This window comes from Agelaius phoeniceus, chromosome Z, assembly GCF_051311805.1.
Source record: "Agelaius phoeniceus isolate bAgePho1 chromosome Z, bAgePho1.hap1, whole genome shotgun sequence".
Lineage (NCBI taxonomy): Eukaryota > Metazoa > Chordata > Aves > Passeriformes > Icteridae > Agelaius > Agelaius phoeniceus.
The window spans coordinates 79,848,708-79,869,675 of record NC_135303.1 but is presented as its reverse complement, the minus strand read 5'-3'; the positions used below and the strand labels follow the sequence as shown (position 1 = coordinate 79,869,675).

Below are 20,968 nucleotides of genomic sequence, written 5' to 3'. Positions count from 1 at the left end.
CTTTCTCGCAGCATATTTTTTGGTGGAATGAAAAAGATTTACTGGTGCCCTGAAATGTCATGAAAATTTTAAGTGACATTTTCTGAGTCAAACTACTGCTGGAACAATGTGCAACTCTCGACAAGCTCCTGTGTTAACTGCAATTAGATTTGTAAACCTACTGTGTTTAAAAATGCAAAATTTTACTTAGTTAGGATTCATACAGTTTATAGTCACAGTCAGATACCAAGAACAGACTAGCCAAAGAATGACCTATTTTATTAAAAACTCCGTGTCTCCAAAAGACACGTGGTCTCTTGATTTTGTAGTATAAAAAATGGCAAAATTGTGTCACTTTCTTTTGAATGTTGTTAGTATTAGTTAGCTGATTTCTACCAATCAATTAATTACAACAACCTTCTGAATTTACTTTGTTGAGGAATGTATTAAATGACTATTTAGAGGCAAGATGCATGCTTTCAGCTTGGCACTGAAATTGAGCACTGTCACAAACAGAAATAAAATAGACACATGTATGTCTTTACATTCCTGATTCCACAGGGAATGATGTAGTAAATTATGCACAAGTACTCCTTTCTCACAAGACTGCCCCCAGCTGTTTAACTTCCACAGGAGAAGGAATAATAGTTAATGGAGGGAAAAAGTAAGAAAACAAAGCCAATACCATCCAAATGGACAGCTTCAGACAGGATCAATAAGACAAGATTTGATAATTGCTGGAAAATGTACTCCCTAACAAAACATCCTATGGTGTACTGTTAGAGCATGGTGCTAACACTGAGATCATAGGTTTGATTCCTATATGGGGCATTAACTTTAGAGTTGGTGATCCTTCTGAGTCTCTTCCACCTCAGAATATTCTGTGATTTCAGAGAAATGTATTTCAGATAATATGCTCCTTGACAGACGTTTGCATGGTTTAAACACTCACCACCAACCTGGTTTTTTAGGTGTACAAGAAAACTAGGTCAGAAATTCAACATTACTTTAAGAGAACAAGAGATCCAGAATTACAAATAAATTTTAAGAATATAATTGTTATATTTGTGGTTAAAATTGAAATTGTAATAGTTTGACCCATCAGGATACAACAAAAAGATAAATCCAAAGTAGATGGGAAAGCACAGAAATACATGTGAGATTAATTAGAAAACCAGAAATCAACACAATTTCTTCTCTTGAGTTCATTCTTTCTCTATTATTCTTCATCTCTGAGATCCATCAGTCATCTTTGTCATATCCTATTTAAAGTGGATAGAATATCTGTTAAATGCTTCCAAGAAAAGACTGAGTTTTTGTAGGCTTGCACCATGGCTTGCAGGATAGAGTTTTGACACGGTTGGAATGCTGACATGGATGCAGTATAAACAGTAAATAGTAATTTGCAAAGTGAAAATCTTCTGAGGATAAAATTATACTAATGGCTTCAAGATTTTCAGCAAGATCAAGAATCTGGTTTTGCATAATTACATTGTCTATGGAAGCGGCTCCAAACGGATGATATTGATACACTCTAGTGAAGAATACTTGACTACTGAAGAACTCAGGGCACAAGAATAACTGAATCTAGATAGACACTTTCTTCCCTGTTGCATAAACTTTTATTTTAACTTAGTTAAATTATTTAGTCTAGGTATTTGATTTCTGTTTTGTCATAGATACATACACATCCAGAGAAGCTGTTGCTGTCCCTTTCCTGGAAGTCTTTAGGGCCAGGCTGGATGGAGTTCTGAGCAACCTGACCCAGCAAAAAGTGTCCCTGGCCACACCAGGGGGGTAGGAACTACAGTACCTTTAAGGCCCCTTCCAACCCAGGCCATTCTATTATTCTGTGATCTATGAAAAAAAAAAAAAAACTGTGCCAGAAAAAGAGCAACAAGCTCTGCTACAAATCAAAGTTTTCCCTCCTGCTTGGGTGATTTTTGAAACTTTTAAAACAAAAGCGTTGTTCTGACCAGCTAAATGACTGCAAAGGTCTAATGACATACGAGGGGCTTTTTTTCCTCTTGGAAAAAGCACATATCAATCTTCACAACAAAGCACTGGAACAGGCTACCTTCATTCCATATGGCTAAGTACTTTATTATGAGTTATGCTGCAGATGAACATAGGCTATTCCATAAAAAGACCTGTAGACAGCAAGATACAGTGAGATAGTTTTCCATCTGTAGTAATTTGGGAAGTTATTTCTCAAGGCAAAAAAAGCCATTTTACACTGAGCATGTAAAAGAGCTCACAAAGAAGATGGTTTCACAGATTCATGGAATGATACACATTTTAGGAGATTTCATTTGTCATTTAGCTAGTGCTTATTTCCTTTTTTTTTTTTTGTTCATATTGCATCACACAACATTCCTGCTAAAATTGCAAGGTATGGGGTTCATATAAAGAAGATAAGAAATTTACAGCTTACCAGTCTCAAGTTACAAAAAATGAAACTTTTATTTTAATCATATCATAATCTCTAATGCTAAACCTTTTTTTTTCAACTACTGAAGCTATAAAGCAGAGATTAGGTCATCCTTTGACAAGCAAAAAGACACCTGAACAGAGGAAAAAAATACTTTGTGAACTGAAATTTCTGTTCTGTTTCTGAAGAAAATAACAGCTAAAACACATGCTGAAAGTAAGTGAATATTTTTTTTCCCCCTTCAAACTCCCACGCCAATAGTTAGGTAACAAACATGAAATCAACTGGATCGGGAGGTGGAAAAGTATAACAGAAGGTTCATGAGTTGAAATAAAAACAGAGAGATCACTCATCAATTATCACAGGCAAAACAGACTTGACTTGGGGGAAACAGATTGAATTTATTACAAATCAAAACCAGGGCAGGATAATGAGAAATAAAACAAATCTTGAAAACACTTTCCACCCCCACTTCCCTCCCTCCTTTCCCAGCTCTACTTCCTTCCCACCAGTGGTGCAGGGAGACAGGAATGGGGGTTATGGTCACATCACCACATGTTGTTCCTGCTGCTCCTCAGGGAGAAGAGTCCTTCCCCTACTGCAGTGTGGGGTCCCTCCCGTGGGAGACAGCTCTCCATTAACTTCTCCAGTGTCAGTCCTTCCCATGAGCTGCAGTTCTTCATGAACTGCTCCAGCACGGGTTATTTTCCATGGAGTGCAGTCCTTCAAGAACAGCTCACTCAAGCATGGGCCCCCCACACGGTCACTGGTCCTCCCAGCAAACCTGCCACACCATGTCAGGAGCCTGGCACAGACTTCCCACAGGATCACAGCCTTCCCTTGGGCATCCTGCTGCTCTGGCATTGAGCCCCAAGGGCTGCAGGGGCACTGCTGCCTCACCAGGGTCTCAGCACAGGCTGCAGGGGAATCTGCTCCAGTGCCTGAAGCACCTCCTGTCCCTCCTTCTGTACTAACCTTGGTTTCTTCAGAGCTGTTCCTCTCTCATATTCTCACTGCTCTCTTCTCTGAGCACAGTTACCACTGCACAGTAACTTTTTTCCTTTTTAAATACATTATCACAGAGGTGGTTCTACTGTCCCTGATGGAATTGGCCTTGGCCATTGGTGAGCCTGTCTCGGAAACAGCTGGCACTGGCTCTGCCAGACATGGGGAAGGCTTCTGGCACCATCTCAAAGAAGCCACTCCTGTAGCTCTCACCACTCCTCCCCTACTACCAAAACTTGGCCATGCAAACCCAATACAAATAAACATGTATTTGTATGTATTTTGTGTATATTACTGCTTTCATTGTTTGGACAAATTTAAACATTTTGGAGAATGCAATAGAAATGGGTACTTCTATACCAAATACCCTTTCTGACAGCTTTCATCTCCTAAACCAGAAAACAAATCCTTTTGTCAAAAGGAATATAACATGTCAAACAGTACATTGATGCCCCAGATACATGAGAGTACAATTTATATTCCCATCATATTAAGCTACTCTGCAGTCTGACACTAAAGTCAATGTATACTCTGCCAAACACTGGGATGAGTGCTCTGGCAGTCTAGAGCAAGTTAAAACCTATGCTCTTCCTTCCATGTGTTCTTCAGAAAAAGACAAAACAAATAATTTTGTAAACTGCATTGAATCTTGCAAAGTTTAACTCCGTGAAAGAATCTGACACATCCATTTGGGGTGGCTGGGGTTGTACAGAAGGCTGTATAAGACCATCCAAACGGCATGAAGATCACTAAAACACTGCTCAAGCTCATGCCTAGCCATGAGATTTTAAATGTACATAGATTGTGCTGTTTGTGAGAAACAATATGAGACAATGTCTTGTCACAGGTCTTTGGTGCAGCAGTTTCTCTTACAGGGATGCTCACAATGGCAATAAAAGGCAGCAGTGTTTTCCATACGTGTTAGAAACTCCCTGCATGTTGCAGTATGCCTCATCAGCTACCTGCTGCTTTCCTGCTTCATACACAGTGGATGTCAAACATTTTTTCAGTGACCACCAGATGCTTGAACTGCCTTGCACGAGAAGTTACTACCCTATAAAAGGACAAAAAAATTGAGAATGAACTCTAAATGAACTACAGATAAAAATCTCATCTTTTGGAAGCATGCAGTGTTAAACTGCTTATTTTAGCAGCAATATTTTAAAAGCTAAAACAAAAGAATATTTGCTGACTGTTAAACCTTTTACAAGCTAAATGTTCTACCCCTGGCTTATAGACTTCATTCCATGTATTTCTGCATCAAAATCTGTCAAACATTTTTCCCTCAATGTTTATTTTCTGCATTTTTGCCCAGTCTGTTCATAGTAATCACCTTCCCAGAAGTCAGATGACATATTTACCTATAGGCCATTTAGCATAGCATTATTACAAATATAACATGTGGACACTGAGTAACATTTTTGTTTAATCGTAAGAACTGGATTTTAGTCTTCACTTCCTGTCTTCCTATGAATGTAATCCATACAACAAAAATACAGCTAAATAACACAAAAAGCAGTCTGTACAATATGCTGTGGTTTACTGCGTGGTAAAATGCTCACTACTCAAGAGTTTGGTGGGGTTTTCTCTCTTTAGTAACCGACAGTGGACTTTTTTCTAGGTCTAAGAGGAACGTTAATTGCTGTGATTAATAATTTTATTTACTTAATTAAAAAATTTTAATTCTAATTTTTTGAAAGTACCAAACCTTTTGAAAAATTTGTGCAATTTATAAGGACAACTGAAATGGTGAAAGAGGTTTTGTAAAAATTGGTATGTGAAGCAGGGAAAGTGAGCTAGAAAACGTGAGTAGTGTGTTCCAAGTTCCCTGGGTACCTCTTTCTCTATTAATATCTGCCCATGACACACTTGGCACTGTGTCCTTTCCCCACTGGTATCTCAGCTGCAGACCTTCTATCCATGAAAATTATTTTTATCAATTTGCCTAGTCAATGTCCCAGTGCACACAACCAACCCACAGATGTTCTGATAAAGCAGCTGCCTGCCAAACAGCACGTGTGACTCTGACTGGCAGGTTGTTATTTCTCTGGGTGTTTGCAGGCACAAAAGGTTCTGCGTGCACCCACATCTTCTGATTTGCACAGCAGACAGTTCTGACCATGGGGACAGCACCAAAATGTATTCAAGATGTAAGATCTTCCCACTCTATTACAGACAAAAACCGTTTATCTGAGAAAGCTATGGAGTATTTAGCATTTTGGACAAGAAGTTGATTTATACTCTAGAATCTCAAAAATAAGGGTGTATGTCTCAATGTGTATGTCTTGAATACGCATAGCTGGAGTGCTGTGGAGCCAAGAAAGGACAGCTGGTAATAACAGACAAGAATTGTTGGTAATCACCAAGGATTGTTGGTACCAACACAGTGTGAGAAAGAACAAGATGTAGCTGGAGAAGGCCATGTGGAAGTAGCGCAGAACTTTTCCAGGACAAACATTGTTGTTCCAGTTTCTGGAGCACAACCCAGCACAGTACAAACACAGGAAAGAGGCTAACAAGTGGACATGGACTACAGGGGAGATCAAGACCACCCAAGCCCCCTTCCCTTCCCTTCCCTTCCCTTCCCTTCCCTTCCCTTCCCTTCCCTTCCCTTCCCTTCCCTTCCATCTTATCCCTTTAGTCCACTGCCATGTGCTTACAGAGTAGGTCAGGAGCTGATATACCACTTCACACTTTTGCAGACCTCCTGACTTTTGTCGTTCTGTTCAACTACAAGCATTTATGAATCTCGGCTACTCCCTTCCGCTTAAGGGTGAAATGTCACATACTATATTGCACCTTGGGCGCCGGGAATGCAATTATAAAGCCTATTTCTGTAAAAAACCTAGGTCCATAAAGTAAATTAACAGCTAGACAAAGGAGGACACATCCCCATGTTTTAAGGGCGACCCCCACCGCGCCTCACAGGACTCTGTAAATAGCGGGGGTCGGCCGAGCCCACCAGCGGGGCAGGGGGGGAGGGCGCGCCCCCTGCAGGGCCGGTAGTGGTACGCTCCGCGGCGGGGCGGGGTTTCCCGCCTTGGCGGGCGCGCGAGTTCCCCTCAGGTGCCTGAGGGGCGGCGGCGTAGGCGGGGACCGGGAGAGGCCGGGGAGCCCTGATGTGCCTGATACTGAATAATTCCTACATTCGGTTAATATGTGTGCGTCTCTCTCTCACTTTCTCTCTCTCTCTCTATATATAAGTTTCACTGCCATATGCAGCCAAAAAATCGAAAACTTAACTTTCAAAACGGGATCATCAGCTACAATAGTTTCAAAAGTGATACTGGGAAAGCATGGGTGGGAAGGGGTCAAAGAGGCATTAAAGGACGGTGTCACAGCAGCCAAACCCACGACTTAAATCTTTAATTTTTTCCTCAGTGACATAAATACCGTTCAAAACAGGAGTGGGAGGTTTGACAAAAAATGCCTTTTGAAGACATAATGTGTAATAGTAATATGAACAAAAATAACAGTGATGAGTTTTCCTGCTGGAAAAAAATACAACATTAATAATACAACATCATTTTTAATTTACTGTTCCAGTTCAGCAGGAGTTTTGTACCCAGTGGTACTGTTGCCAAGTACTGAGCACATCCTGTCTTCCGAGAAAACAAGTGATGCCATAGAATAAGGAAATACACAAACAAAACACAGCAGCTCCCTGAATTCTGTCCTCTGTCTAAATGTGGAGAGTACAACACAGTTTTAAAAGTATAATGAAAAAAATGGTGATTGACAAACATAAGATACTGCCCATGATAAGGATTGGAAAAGTCAGAGGACCGACATATATAGTGTACATTTAGATTATTAACTAACAGAATATTAGGATGGATAATTGTTTTAAAAATTTGACTGTTCTGAATACATATTTTAAACCCCAATTTGACAAATCGTTGCATTGTAGTAAGCTGCAAGTCATTAAGATTACTAATTAATTTTTAAAAAAACATTAATTTAACTAAGAAGCCTTAATTTTTCAAAGTTTCCTATATTCTGTTAATTTAAAACTGTTAATGTAAAAAACTGAGCTTTGGCTTATGAATTAGTTTTAGTCTCACTGAGGAAGGAGTGGGCACAAGGAAAAAATATTAAACACACAGAACCAATATCTTACTGCTTTGTTCAAGAAGTTACATACACATAAAAGCCTGTAAATATTGAATGACTAAGAAAATTACTTAGTTATATAATTTTGGTTTCTGCTTAGTGTTGTGCATTTACCTATTTTTGCCTAACTGTACTGCAAGTATTTCTGTCTGGAAACTCATTCAGTTTCTGGGTAGTGAACACATTTTAACTTCTAGTTCATCTCCCTGATTGCAATTTTTTTTGTTATTTGTAAAAAGGCTGTTCACACATTTCTGCATAGAAGTGGTGATTTTGTTTGGACCACATGGTTTACTAGTAGGTATTGGAATTTTTGTCTCATGGAGCCTGATGTTGAGAAATAGTTTGAATATTTTTAGAAGCATTCATGTTGTATATTTCAGATCCATCTTGCTAATATATGTTGAAGATTCTGTAAGTAGAATTTACAAAAATAGGGGTTATGTTAAAAATCTGGAACTATATGGGTGCCTTTCAAAATACTGTCTTTTTATTCTGCAGCAAGGTTTATGTGCCTATCACTGATTTAACACTTGTTGTTTATAAGAAAATATGTAAGTACCTTTAAACCCGAGTAGCCAAGTATTAGAGCATCTACACAGATAAAGAATGCTGAATTAATATGTGCCTGGTGCTTTATTCTGTCTACAGAAGTGAATCCAGGTTAACTTTTTTAATTACAGCAAACTTTCCAAATTCAGCCACAATATATCAGCTTGACAGGTATTGTTTGGGCTTTCTGACATTCACTGTATTTCCCAGAAATACAAGATCTTAAATAGGCTGAAGTTTATCTTCAATGCAAAAATAAAATTTCAATTTAAAAAAGAGTCTTCTTTGTTGTTCTTACATTTTTGCTTTAGATTTTATGTTGAGTGAATGATAAATATATTAATTTATTGATTTTTTTTTACATATATCTAGTCATCATTTGATTATACAATCCAGAAATAAATGAATCATAGTGATGAAGAGAGTATGAAGAAAACCAGTGTAGTGAACCTTGATAAGCTTTTATATGACTTCTCAGAGATAGAAAAGGTAAGTGAAGAAGGTAAAAAATGTTGAGACTGCCATCTATAATTATTATGTGACATTTTCAAAATTTTTTTGAAAATTTCAAAAAATTTTCAAAATTTTTTTGAAAATGTTAAGTTGTATCAGCTTACTGTTATGCCTTGTAATACCAACTTCCTTTGGAAAGCTGTTTGTATTGACTGTATCCTGGAGACATAGGAGTGGATTCTGAGTGAAATCTGAGAAGCCTTTGTTTCTGTGCTAGAATTTTAATCATGCAGAGGCCAAATTTGCTTTCTTAGGAAGACTGTGGAAGATGGTGTTGAAGATTAACTGCATTACTCTGCTTTCATAGAATCACAGAATCGTTTGGGCTGGAAGGGACCTTATGCACCACCTAGTTCCAACCCCCCCTTGCTGTAGGAAGAGACACCTCTCACTAGACCAGGTGCTCTAGTGCTGGGGTGTTCTTTCAGAAGTTGTCTTTTCTTGTCCTAGAAAAATGTCATTGCCTTATCAGGAGCACGAATTCCTACATTCCATATGCATTGAGTTTCTTTTATCTTATGTGTGTGTCATTTCTCAAATGATTGACCCTCTGAGGAAAATCAGTACTGTGTTTCTCTTAGACTGATGTTGATCAGCTTTCTGCTGATCCCTGGTCAGCAAATCCATACTAGAGGTAGTATAAAAGGAGCACCTGAAATAAATTTAGCATTTCTCTTGGAATAAACTTATTATACCAGTTCCTATTCCCACATATTGTTCAAGTTGTTGCTCTGCAAGAGTGTTGACAGCCTCATATGCAAAGCAGTGGAAAGAACCTTGCAGAGGATTGATCCAGACTCTGGGCTACAAGACTGAGAGAAAAATAGTTTATAACTCATGATGTAAGTCAGCATTCTTAGTTCTGCAGGGTAAACTTGGAACAGTAAAGGATCTCTAGTCTAGTATCATTTTTCTCTATAAAGGAATATCCTGAATGGGAAATATTACAGTCTTGGACTGCAGTATTGTGGAATTGTTAATTTTTTTATTCACTTAAAACTCAAAACTTAAAACATGGCAATGTAATGTTAGTCATTCTCCAATTTTCTAGAAAATATCAGAAATCAATGATGCAAATAACCTACTGATTCATCAGCTGGAAAAATGTAACAGATTGCTAGCATTAAGCCAATCAAAGGAGGAATCAGTAAAAGAGGGTAAGTTACTTTATTAGATAGGTATGATTTTTGCATGTATTCAAGAAGTTCTGAGAGATATTTCCATTATTTTCAGCCATAAAAAATAACATGGGTAAAAATGTGGGAAAAGCAGTATTGCCTAACCCTGAATTGTAGTGAAATCCATCTCATAGTAAATAGTAATTTTATGAGGATTCGGACTGTTCAATGGATGCTAATAAAACTTCATTTACCATTTATAAGTGGGAATTATAAGTCTATAATCATAATGAAAAAATTGTGAAACAAATGAGGAATTACAGGGAAAACTATAAAATTAAGATTTGTTTTATTCTAGAACTGTTTTCAGATGAGTATTTGAAATGAGAAACAATATCTAGTGCTTAGCATGGATTTGTGGTTGCTTATTCTGTAGTTTGTAAAGTAGATGAAAGGTGCATTTTTTGTGGGACTTCCATCTCTAGGAAGTCAGCCTGCTAAAAGTTTGGAAGCAAGGTAGGAATAAACTTAGTTTCACACAGGAGGGATATTGCCAATTGGGTTCTATTTCAATCTTCACTAGGACTTGGATAATTTAGCATAATCAGAAATGGAGCATTGAAACTGAGTTATTGAGTGAGTGAAGTTTGTTTATGATGATAAATCTCTTCAGATACACCAAAAACTCATGGTACAAGATGGTAGGGGAGATGGGGACCAGTAGCAGCACAAATGGGAGGCATTTTGTATAAACAATTGTTGATGTTAGTTGGCTGCTTTTCAGGAAAGAGGTCTTGGTGTCCTCTAAACAGTTCTCATAAAATATTTTTATTCTTTTAAAATATTTGTATTCTCTTAAAATATCAGTAGACAAAGCAAACACAGTGGTAGGCAGGATGATGAAAAAAAAAGAGAAATAAGCATTATGACTCTGTAAGGTCTGTGATTTTTATGTCATGTTCTGGTCCACACGTCTCAAAATAGACAATAGCAGAACTAGAAAAGGTAACAGAGAAGGAGACAAGGCTTAGTATTGCTAGGAGGGAGCAAGGTACAAGGAATCAGGAACTACTCCTGTAACAAAGACCATGGATGTAGGGGTTTAACCATGCAAGGCTCACTCCCACTGTGCCCATGCAGGGCTGGCCCAGCGAGGACTGCCACGGTCAGCCAAAAGTCTACATTAACAAACAAGTCTGTACTGATGAGAGTGACTCAGGAGGCTGAGTCAGAATGGAGTTCAGAAATGGTAACAAAGGCCAGACATGGCCCAAGGATCTCTACTTAGTCCCAAGTAGAAGAAGAAGCAGATCTGATGTCAAGCCAGAAAATCATTCCCTAGGTCATGAGTAGGGTCTAGTGTGTGGCTGTCACACAACTGCATCACAGGCCAAGGGCAAAAGCCTCTGTTTACAAGCAGCTCCCATGGGAAGAAGGGATGGCTATTTCTGAATCTGCTCCAGCCTCTTTTTCAATGTCACCATCTATACTCTTTCTAAGATGGCCTTGTGCCCAGCCAAACACCCAGAAGGTGCATGGGGGAAAATGCACCTGGAACTTTCACAGGTTTGGTCACAATTTTGGGACATTTGAGGGAAAACTGGTTGGCTGGGAATTTTTCAGCCAAGACAAAGAATAGAGCTGATATGACTCATAGCTGTAAAATTGTGAATGGCACAGAGAAAGTGATTACAGAATAGAAGATTCATTGTCTAATGTAATAAAAAATCTAGATGGAAATAAAACTTGTATATTGATTTAAAGCTAACAAAAGGAGGAACTTTGCCACACATTACAAAATAAAGTTAAATCAGTTCCACAGAAGCCTGTGCATAACAGAGGTATATATTAATCCAAAAAAATTGGAAAAAAAATGGAAAACAACAAACTTTTAAACACAAAGACAGTATCTCTCATCATCCCCCTTCATTCTGTGTTTGGGAAGTTGAGACGATGTACTAATGATAGCATTTATCTAGCTTTTTTTTCATCTTTCCTGAAGTATCTCATAGTGTGTATTGTGAAGTGGCATAGTGAACTGGATGGAACTTTGGTTTGAGTCAGAAACACATGTTTCTCTATTCAGCACAAAAGTCAGAAAGTGCAGGACAGTCACTCAGAAACAGAAGAGGCTTCTTTATTGATGAAACCAGAAAGGAGTGGGTTTATATAAAACAATTTGTAAAAAAGGAAAGGAAAAGTTGGACAAAAAGAAGAAATAATTCTTACTATAGAACCTATGATATAAAAGGTAGCAGAGAAAATGAAAGAGACAACTCAGGAAACCAGAGCTGCTGGGATGACAAGAGGAATGGACTGAAAACAGATCAAAGTCAGAAGAGAGATTTGAGCTTTGTAAACAGTATTGCCTCACTTTCATGAGATAAGAGAGAAATTATTTGTTGAGATAGTTACGCTGATATAACTGAACAGAACAGCCTCTGGAGCTTCTTTTGAAACACAGGACAAAAAAAAGAAGCATGGGTGGCAGAAGTCCAAGTAAAAATACCAGAGCAATCAGCCTGAAATATGAACTAATGTTTCAGCAACAGGGATAGTCAGGAAAAAACAAAACTCAACAATATTGAAGTCATAGGGATAGTGCAGATATAGACAGGAGGCAGAATTGCTGTAAGACAAGGATCCTGGTCAATGAGTAAGAGTAATTGCAGAGATATTAGTAACATTGACAAAAACCAGTGAAAAGTGGAAACTTGGAACAATGTGAGACATCCAAGAGGTGATTCTGAAAGCTATTTGATGATAATGAAGTAAAATATGAGTAAGACACCAAAGGGATAGAATTTATTTAGAAATAAAGACAATTATCATGGCTGCTTTGTTAGGTTAAGCTCAGAAAGGTGGTGGAGTCTCCCCCACTGGAGCCATTCAAGAGCCATCTGGGTGCAATCCTGTGCCGTGTGCTCTGGGATGGCCCTGCCTGAGCAGAGAGGTTGGGCCAAATAACCCAGTAGGGACCCTTTCTGTGGTTCTGTGATCTGTACTCACCAGTAAGGTAAACTATTAGAATAATGCACTTACCAATAAGGTAAACCCTTCAAATATCAGGGCATAAAATGCTTGTAAGTTTATTGTTCTGAACTGTATTCATTATTGGTGCTCATAAAGCAGAGCTTCAAAAAAACTTCTAGGACAGAAAATTGACATAAACTGTGGCAGAGACTATCACAGGAACCTTCAGGTAAACAGTCAACATATTTCTGGAGATGAGCAGGGCGTGTGAATAGTAGTGGTGACTTTAGGAGTATCTCAAAAGGATGTGAAAGGCTGATGTAGTGATTATAAATTAGTAAGTCTATAACATTTCTAAACAATTTTTATTTTTCTTTTTGCATTTGATAGAAATGGTCTTTGCACCTTTATTAAATTGATCTTCCACGCTGACCCTTCAAAAGAGGTAATAGCATATGTGATATTCAGAATCAGAGTACTAAAACTTTTGCAACTAATAGTTAAATTCTTTATAAAAACCTTTTGAAAGGTCAAAGCACTGTGGGATTAAAAGAGACCCCAAATCCCCATTAATGTTGATGGGGTTATAGAGGGGTCCCCTGCAGCACTGGAGAGGCACAAGGGACCAAATACAGCATTGATACTTCCAATCTTTACTCTGGCAACAATTATCTGAACAGACTGTAATAGTGAGAATGGCTTTTATAGAGTGATATTGCCAGTTGTGGCTTGGAAAAAATATTTCTCCGAGCCTTACATCCCAAGCTGTTTCCCAGAACCCAACTCAGCGACAGCTCCTGAAGTATCTTTTGAAGAGTTGGTCCAAGGCAACAGATACTTACAGCAGAGAAGCAGAAAGAAAGAGGGCTGTGGAAGGATAGGCTGTTGTTCCACCTATCCTGTAGGGTTTGCAGCTACCAGTGGTAGTGGGATGAGGAAGTGGAATTTTATCCTGGCTGAAGAGCACTTTGTTTAAAGAAACAACAACAACAAAATAGTATTTCACACCCCAAGAAATCTTCAATAAGTGACAACATGGGGAGTCCTTGATATCCTTGTCAAAAGTCTTTCCTAGAACTGTTTAAGGTAAAAGAAGATTGGAAATTCTGAAAAAAAAAAAGACAAAGGAAAAAAGAAAACACCTAAAAATCAAGGGAAAGGGCAGTGAAACACTTATATCCAGGATAACGTGGAAAAAGAAAGGCAGATTGGCCTGCATATACACTCTCTTGAAAGGTCATAAATTAATCATTTTCTGTTGATACGTTCTTTGCTAAAAAAAGATGAGATTAAAAAACACAGTTTTTGTTTTGTGTACATAATTGCAGATCCATTTTAGACAGATACAAGTCTGACATCTTTATTTTCTACTCTTAAACCTTTTCTGTGGTGGCTAAATAGACTCTTGTGATGCTACAGTTCTGATTTAAATTCTAACGTCGTTTTCTGGAATAAAGCAATCACATTTTTGTCTGTGAAATACTTAAGGAGGTTCTATTTAGCATCTTAAGGGTTGCGTATTTGTTTATTTGACATTTCTAAGGCATTAAAGAAAAAAGTGGTTGATGTAATTATCCTGTAAAAAAATCAATCATAAATACAGATGAACACTTATGCTGTTCAGTCTTTCTTTATGTAGGCAGTATTCCTTACAGGGAATAAGCTACACAGGATCCATAGCAGAGGCTATGACAGTGATCTGCAAGGCTGCAAACATTAAGAAAAATTCTGCTTCTTTTCCTTAATGTAGGCAAGCAAAACTTGTGGATTCCCAGGAATTTTTTTTCCAGTCACAACTTTAGGTACATATGAGATTTGCAAAGATATATCCTTTAAAGATAAGAAAGATAAGCAGATATTCTTGGGACTGTACAAAAGAATGGCTTACACTTAAACAGTTGTGATTCTTTTTAAAGACTAGCTGCTGCTCTAGTGTTGACTCAGATGTCTTTCCAAATTGTGTATGAATTACAAGCATCTGAGTTAATTTCCATACATTTTCAAATGGGAGGAAATTTGTAGTACAACTAGTTGGTACAGACGGGCATGCTGGTCTCGTCATTCCGACTTTGAATAGGATTTTTCCACAGTTGCTTTTGATCCGGCACAGGCATTGAGGGGCAAGCAATGTTTCTGTGCTGCTCGTGCTCCCTCTACTGGTTTTTTTTTGGAAATACGGAACGGAAAAAGGTATCTGGCTAACCTACTCGGTTGCATGAAAAGACTTGATGGAATATCAGGCTGACGTTCAAAAAGACTGAGCGGAAAACTAAACCTGTTAGCTGGCATCTTAGTTCATCTTCCTCACTTGTAATGTAGTCTTTAGCGATATGACAGACAGTTTTCAAAAGGGCTTTGGTTTGATAAGATGAATAACTGTTATTTAGCAAACTTTTATGTGTTGTGGAAATGAAAAACCATTTAGGAAACACAGTGGTACTTAGGAAAGAGAAAGAGAAGTTTTAAAAGTAAGCAACCTCAGTTGTAGAGCCTCTGCTGTTGTCAGTCTTTGACAGTTTTGTGACTCTACTGATAAACTTACAATGAACATAAGGGATAAAAGTCATATTAATGAAAACTAAATCCTGTATTACAGGAAGTACACATGGTGTTTGAATATTAAAAATACAGTTTTAAAAATAAAATTATGAAATACAACTGTGTAAACTGATAAGAGCTTGCATATATAATTCTGTTGTATAAAATGAGATAATAGAACCATAGCACATATTCTGAATCTCTCAAAGCTTATGTTAAGCCATAAGATGAATGTTATATGCATCAAGAAAGGGGTAAAAAAGGGGTGAGAGACTGCAATGAGTGGATTCTCTTGGTATTGTTAAAAAGAAAATTGGCAAAGAAATACCGTCAGGAAAGTAAGTCAGTTTCATTAAATACATCAAATTGCTGGAAGCCTGAAATGGAAAACTTCTAGTATTGCCCAGAAAACAAAAAGATACTTGTTTTCTGACTAGAAACAAACATTTAATACTTCTATGAAATTGTTTGTATTGCTTCATAAAATTGATTTTAATCAATCATCAAACTAAAAGCTAAAATTAAGCAGTAACCACGTAATAATAATCATCTCTACAGTCAGTAAAAAGACTTAGAGTAATATTTAACAAAAATTATTATAAAATATTTGATAAAATTTTGTGAGAAAAATGTAAATTTGTGGAGACACTATTCAAAAATACTGGGTCTTAAATTTCTTTCAGAGTGCAGTGCTCTACAGAATGTGATAAAGGGTCTAACACAAACCATTGAAAACCAGTGTAACGTGAAAGGTAAAGGCAAAAAATGCTATTTTATATGTATGCTGTACTGTAATTTCAAATGAGCAGGCATTTTATTTTTTCATTTAAGTTTACTGAAATTTTCAGACACAGAAACTTACTGGCAGGCAAAGAGAAACAAAAAAAATTTTCTTAAATCAATCGTGTGCAGTCATAAATGTCTATTGCCATTATTGCCATAGTTTACTTGGTAACTGCCTCCAGGAGGTTATTTTAATCAATAGTTGGGCTTTAAATTCATTGTAGCATAACACAGGCAATTTTACAAAAGGTGAGAAAGTACCAGTCAGCTGTTGGATTGTAGACTATTCAAGTGTTTATGCACAGTTTTTATCACTGTGTTAAACCAGCGTGTCTTAATCCTTAGTATATAATGTTATTAAATGTTATTGCTGTTATCCACATTGACAACTATTGCTGTTATTGCTGCTATCCACATTGACAACTACTCACTTTTACTTGAAAAAAAAAAAGTGTTTGCTATATCTTTATACTACAGCTCAGCAGTACACCATGAAGTTAATTTTATAACCATTATGCATTCAAGGCATATTAACATATATATTAATAAACCTCTATCATTGGAAGTATGCGGATGTTTTTAATACTTAAATTGATATTAATATTTTTTTAAAATCTATTTTCTTTAAATTCTGTGTTTGCATAGTTTTCTGATTTTTGGGAAACAGGTACTTAAGAACTTGCACCTTCCCATTTGAAACTGTTGTAGCCATGATAATAGTCTTTTATTTTCTGAGTCAAAGAACTTTGCATCTAAATTTTCTTGAATGCATCATTTTTCAGAAGACTAAAGAAAGTTCTAAGTAGTAATACCAAGTAAATATTATTATTAAACTTAAACTATGATTTTTCTTGTTAAAAAATGGAAACAGAGAGTATGTGGTTCTGTAATGATGACTACAATGCCTATAAAAAAAGTTCCTCAAAGTTCAGCCAAGTCAAAAAATGCAAGTAATTTCCTTATTCCTCTTTCATGCTAAAGAAATTGTCAAAATGTACTTTGTACTGTACCATATAGTTTTTGTTTATGTAGATGAAAATGATAGACTGAAGGGAACCATTCACATCTTGGAAGATAAATTAAAGACTTGTGAAGAGGTATGTCACAAATTATCATTCTTTAGATAAAGGAATAATACTGCATCTCTATTATGCTGTATATCTTTTTGTTTAGTGTTTGCTATTGGTGCTCTTCTGTTAATGTTTTTCATGTGTAAAAAGAGAAGGGTTGTTCTCATGACAGTATCCATGTAGAAGGTGTTAGAGGAACTAAGAGGTCAAAACTCCTTGGTGCTGAGAACTTTGGCTCAATCTAAGATGCACTTGGGGTTTTTTTAGCTGTATTTAGCTTTAAATTCAAATTCAGCTTCATCATTCTAATCCCTTGCACTAAAATAAAATTTCATGTGGAAATAGGGTTTTCACATTAAAGATGTCTGGTTGTGCTGCCAGAGAATCAGGCGTGGTCTGAATTTTGTTCAGTTTATTGAGGAATAAATACTACAAAGATAGTAGGTCTCTATTTCTTATCTGTACCTCATAATAAATTCCATATATGATCTCTGTACTTTGTATCTATGGCACTCATTTTTGCAAAGGAGGTAAAACCAGCAGCCCTAGTCATAGTTCTCTCTTTTCTCTCTCCATGTGCAGGGTGCAGATCTGATTTCCTTTGCCTGTGTTTGTGCTATGAGTTAAACTTAAGTATTAGTACCAGTAGAGCTATTATCTTGACTGTTCAAGTGAAAAATTAATAATGCCTTCTGAAGGATGTGATAAACTATTATTCCACCCATTAAACACATGTGTGAGCATGTTGTGTCCTCCTGGTGTCATTCTGAAGGCAGCTGACCATGTCCCCATATCCTGATCCCCAGTCAGTGACTGCCTTGGTGAGTGCCCTCAGGCACTGCTCTGGTGGGTGTCAGAAGGCTGCAACAAGAGCTTTGGAGTCAGCACCTCAACAGTGGCAGCTACAGACAATTCCTCGAAAATTCTGCTGTTCCTACTGGAGTAAATTTATAACTGGCATCTTCAAACTTTGAACGTCAGTGCCAGCAGCATCACTGCTGCTGGTATCACTGATATGTCTCCTGCTGCCAACATGGAATTGTGGAATTCTTTGTGCAAGCAATACTAACAAAACTCACACTCGAATCATGCAATCCTTGAGTCAAAAACCCACAAAGGTGAAACTGTCGTCCCTTAACTAACTGCATCATTGTGCCAGATCCTCTTCTCAGGAAAGGAGTATTACCTCTCCGTTTGCCTGTTCTCCTAAGAAGTACAGTTTCCAATTTTATATTAACAGATAGCTGTAATACAATGAAATCTGCTATGTTTTTAATCTATGGACTTCAGCCAGACTGTGTAATTGGGCATTTAAATTTACAAGATTGACGATAAAACAAGTACTGAATTATAGAGTATTGTATATTTTTATATGATGGTTGTGCTTTGCAGAAGGCTAAGAGCACAGAAACTGAAAGATCTTTACAAAACATTTTACCTTCACAGGAGCATAAGGATCAAATTGAGAAACTCATGACAGAAATTAAAAACAAAGAGGAAGACCACAAATTAGAAATAACACAGCTGAATTGCGATACAAGGAAAAAATGTAAGTTCTCTGAAGACCGAATGCTTTAGCAATGGGTAAAACACCCTGTCACCTGTAGATGCTGTGTTTTGTCTAGGATAAATATGTGTTCCACTTCTTAGTGGAAACATGTGAATGCTAGAAGTGGGCAGCGTTTAATGCAATTTTATCTTTGATGAAGAGAGCAGATAGTAGTAATGAAGCAATAGTACAGCAACATGGCATGAGCAGAAATTCCCAGATGGTTAGAACAAATGCTGGGAATGTCAACATAAAGATCAGAAGGAATGAAATTTTGAGTTAAGTGTCAACTGGAACTTTGCTTTGAACTGCAAGCTAGATTGCTGTTTGAATCTTCTATCTGTGTTCAGGAGAGTAGAACATTATTTTCACAAAAAAATAATACTTCAGTGAGGAAAAACTGATTTCTATGTTCATTGGCTCCATTAGAGATATAACCTTAAAAAGTAGTATTTTTTTGGTCATCCATATACATGAAAACAAGGAAAGTTTTTGTAAATTATATGCCTTTTTTAAAAAGACACCATCTTACTGGTGTCTTTTTAAAAGGACAGTGTGGTTTTCATATAGTTTCAGTATGGTTTTTGCTTGAATTGTCTTCCAGTGAAATGTTTACCTGATGTTCAGGAAAGTTTTAATATTTGGAAAATGATGTTAATTTTTCATCTATATAATTTCATCTATTATAATAATAATTTTGGTGTTACTGTGTTGCTAGTTGAAGTAAAAGAAATGGAGTATAGAGAAGAGAGAGAGAAAAAAGAACTGGAAATATTAGAGCTAACTAGACAGCTGAAAATCCAAAATGAAGAGAAACAGAATGAAATAATTAAACTGCAGATAGAGGTATGCATTACAAAGCTGACTTAAAGATGAACTGGGCATTGGGTAGACTTCAAAGAGACTGTGTAGTGAAAAAATATTAATTAGTACTTAACAAAGTAATATGATGGAATCTAGAAAACTTAATCATTTATTGCCTTTGTGAGGATCAGTGGCAGGTGCTCCCTTCCACAATGGTAACTGACTTCTGCTCAGGACTCAAGTTCCACCTACTGTGTAGGGAGACTGAAGGTTGCTCTCTTCTTGCTCCAAATTAAATTACTTAGAAACAGTTTTAGATTTTGAGCTATTAAAAAATTCAACAATGTTTTCTGCTTAACTTTCTTGGTTGTAATTTCTGAATGGTGAGAATAGATATATTTTAAAATAAAATTCCAATAAAAATTTCTAATCCTGCAGAGATTTAAGAGAGAGCATTCAACATGTATTTCATTGCTCATGTTTTAAAACAGTCTCATTAAAGAAAGAATTAAGGAAATACATCAAAAAAGAATTAAGATGTGGCAGTGTTCAGGCTGAGTAATCCTTGGAACGTAAGAGAAGAATGATGGTTCTCAAGGATATTAGCACCTTCTGTATTTTCTCCTCCTGTAGATATGTGGCTGAGAAGCCTTCAATTTTATTCTTTTTTTCAGAAGCATCTATTTTATCTACATGGTTTTAGTTAATTGTTTTTGTACACTTGTGCAAAACTTTGAGGCTTTTTTTAAAGAAATACAGCTTGTAACTGCATTCTTTTTAAAATAAGTAGCCTTGTTTTTCTAGACTTAGTAGAAAGGGTTACTGCTACTACTGTCAGGTAAAAAAATGCAACTAATAAAAAGTGAAAATTATGCTTGACATATTTAATACACCTTCCCCCCCCCCCCCCCCCCCCGTTCATTCTCACCATTTTGTCTTTGCCTGATTCTTTCAGTTCAACGCTAAATTGGCAAGAGCTCAGGATAAAACCACCAGGTCCTTTTCAGACACTTCAGTCTTGCCACAAAGTATCTATCGAAGGGTAAGTGCTCTCATAGTGTGCAGCACACAGATACTGTTCCAGGGTGTTTGAAACAGGAGTTCCCTGGGGTTTCTCCTACAGAATTGTTAACCTGGAAACTTAGATCTGACATCAGTGACACTGATATAATACTCTGCATATGCTTGGGTTTTGGGATTTGTTTTTTTGTGTTTTTTTTTTTTTGTAGGCTTAAGACTTTGGGATGGCAGAAAAACAGGATTCTGGGGAAATAGTTTTTGTAATTTTGTGATATAAAATACTGAGGAAAATATTCTTATTAGAATATAGTTTACTTGCAGTAGAAAAACAAATTTTACATAATTTTATGTGATGTTTAAGACTGAAGCCTTTGCCTGTACTTTTACAGAAGCTGCAGCATCTCCAGGAAGAGAAAAACAAGGAAATTGAAATTCTACGAAATACCATAAGAGACTTGGAGCAACGTCTTAATAAAGGCCAAGACCTCCCCTTCAAACGGAGGAGATTCTGACTAAATGA

General features: G+C 36.9%; 1 protein-coding gene across 1 annotated transcript; it reads left to right on the top strand.

The window, feature by feature from the left end:
- The first annotated feature begins 8,482 nt into the window (after positions 1-8,482).
- CCDC152 (coiled-coil domain containing 152) lies at positions 8,483-20,960 on the top strand. Its single transcript, XM_054652348.2, has 8 exons — positions 8,483-8,569; positions 9,645-9,750; positions 15,906-15,974; positions 17,038-17,102; positions 18,522-18,624; positions 19,343-19,470; positions 20,384-20,470; positions 20,838-20,960. Exons 1-8 carry the CDS (start codon positions 8,483-8,485, stop codon positions 20,958-20,960), a joined length of 768 nt encoding a protein of 255 aa, XP_054508323.2.
- Positions 20,961-20,968: the final 8 nt, after the last annotated feature.

Coding starts and splice junctions, on each gene's coding strand:
- CCDC152 (XM_054652348.2), top strand. CDS start 8,483: ATGAATCATAGTGATGAAGAGAGTATGAAGAAAACCAGTGTAGTGAAC. Junction 8,570..9,644: donor ACTTCTCAGAGATAGAAAAG/GTAAGTGAAGAA, acceptor CCAATTTTCTAG/AAAATATCAGAAATCAATGA. Junction 9,751..15,905: donor GGAGGAATCAGTAAAAGAGG/GTAAGTTACTTT, acceptor AATTTCTTTCAG/AGTGCAGTGCTCTACAGAAT.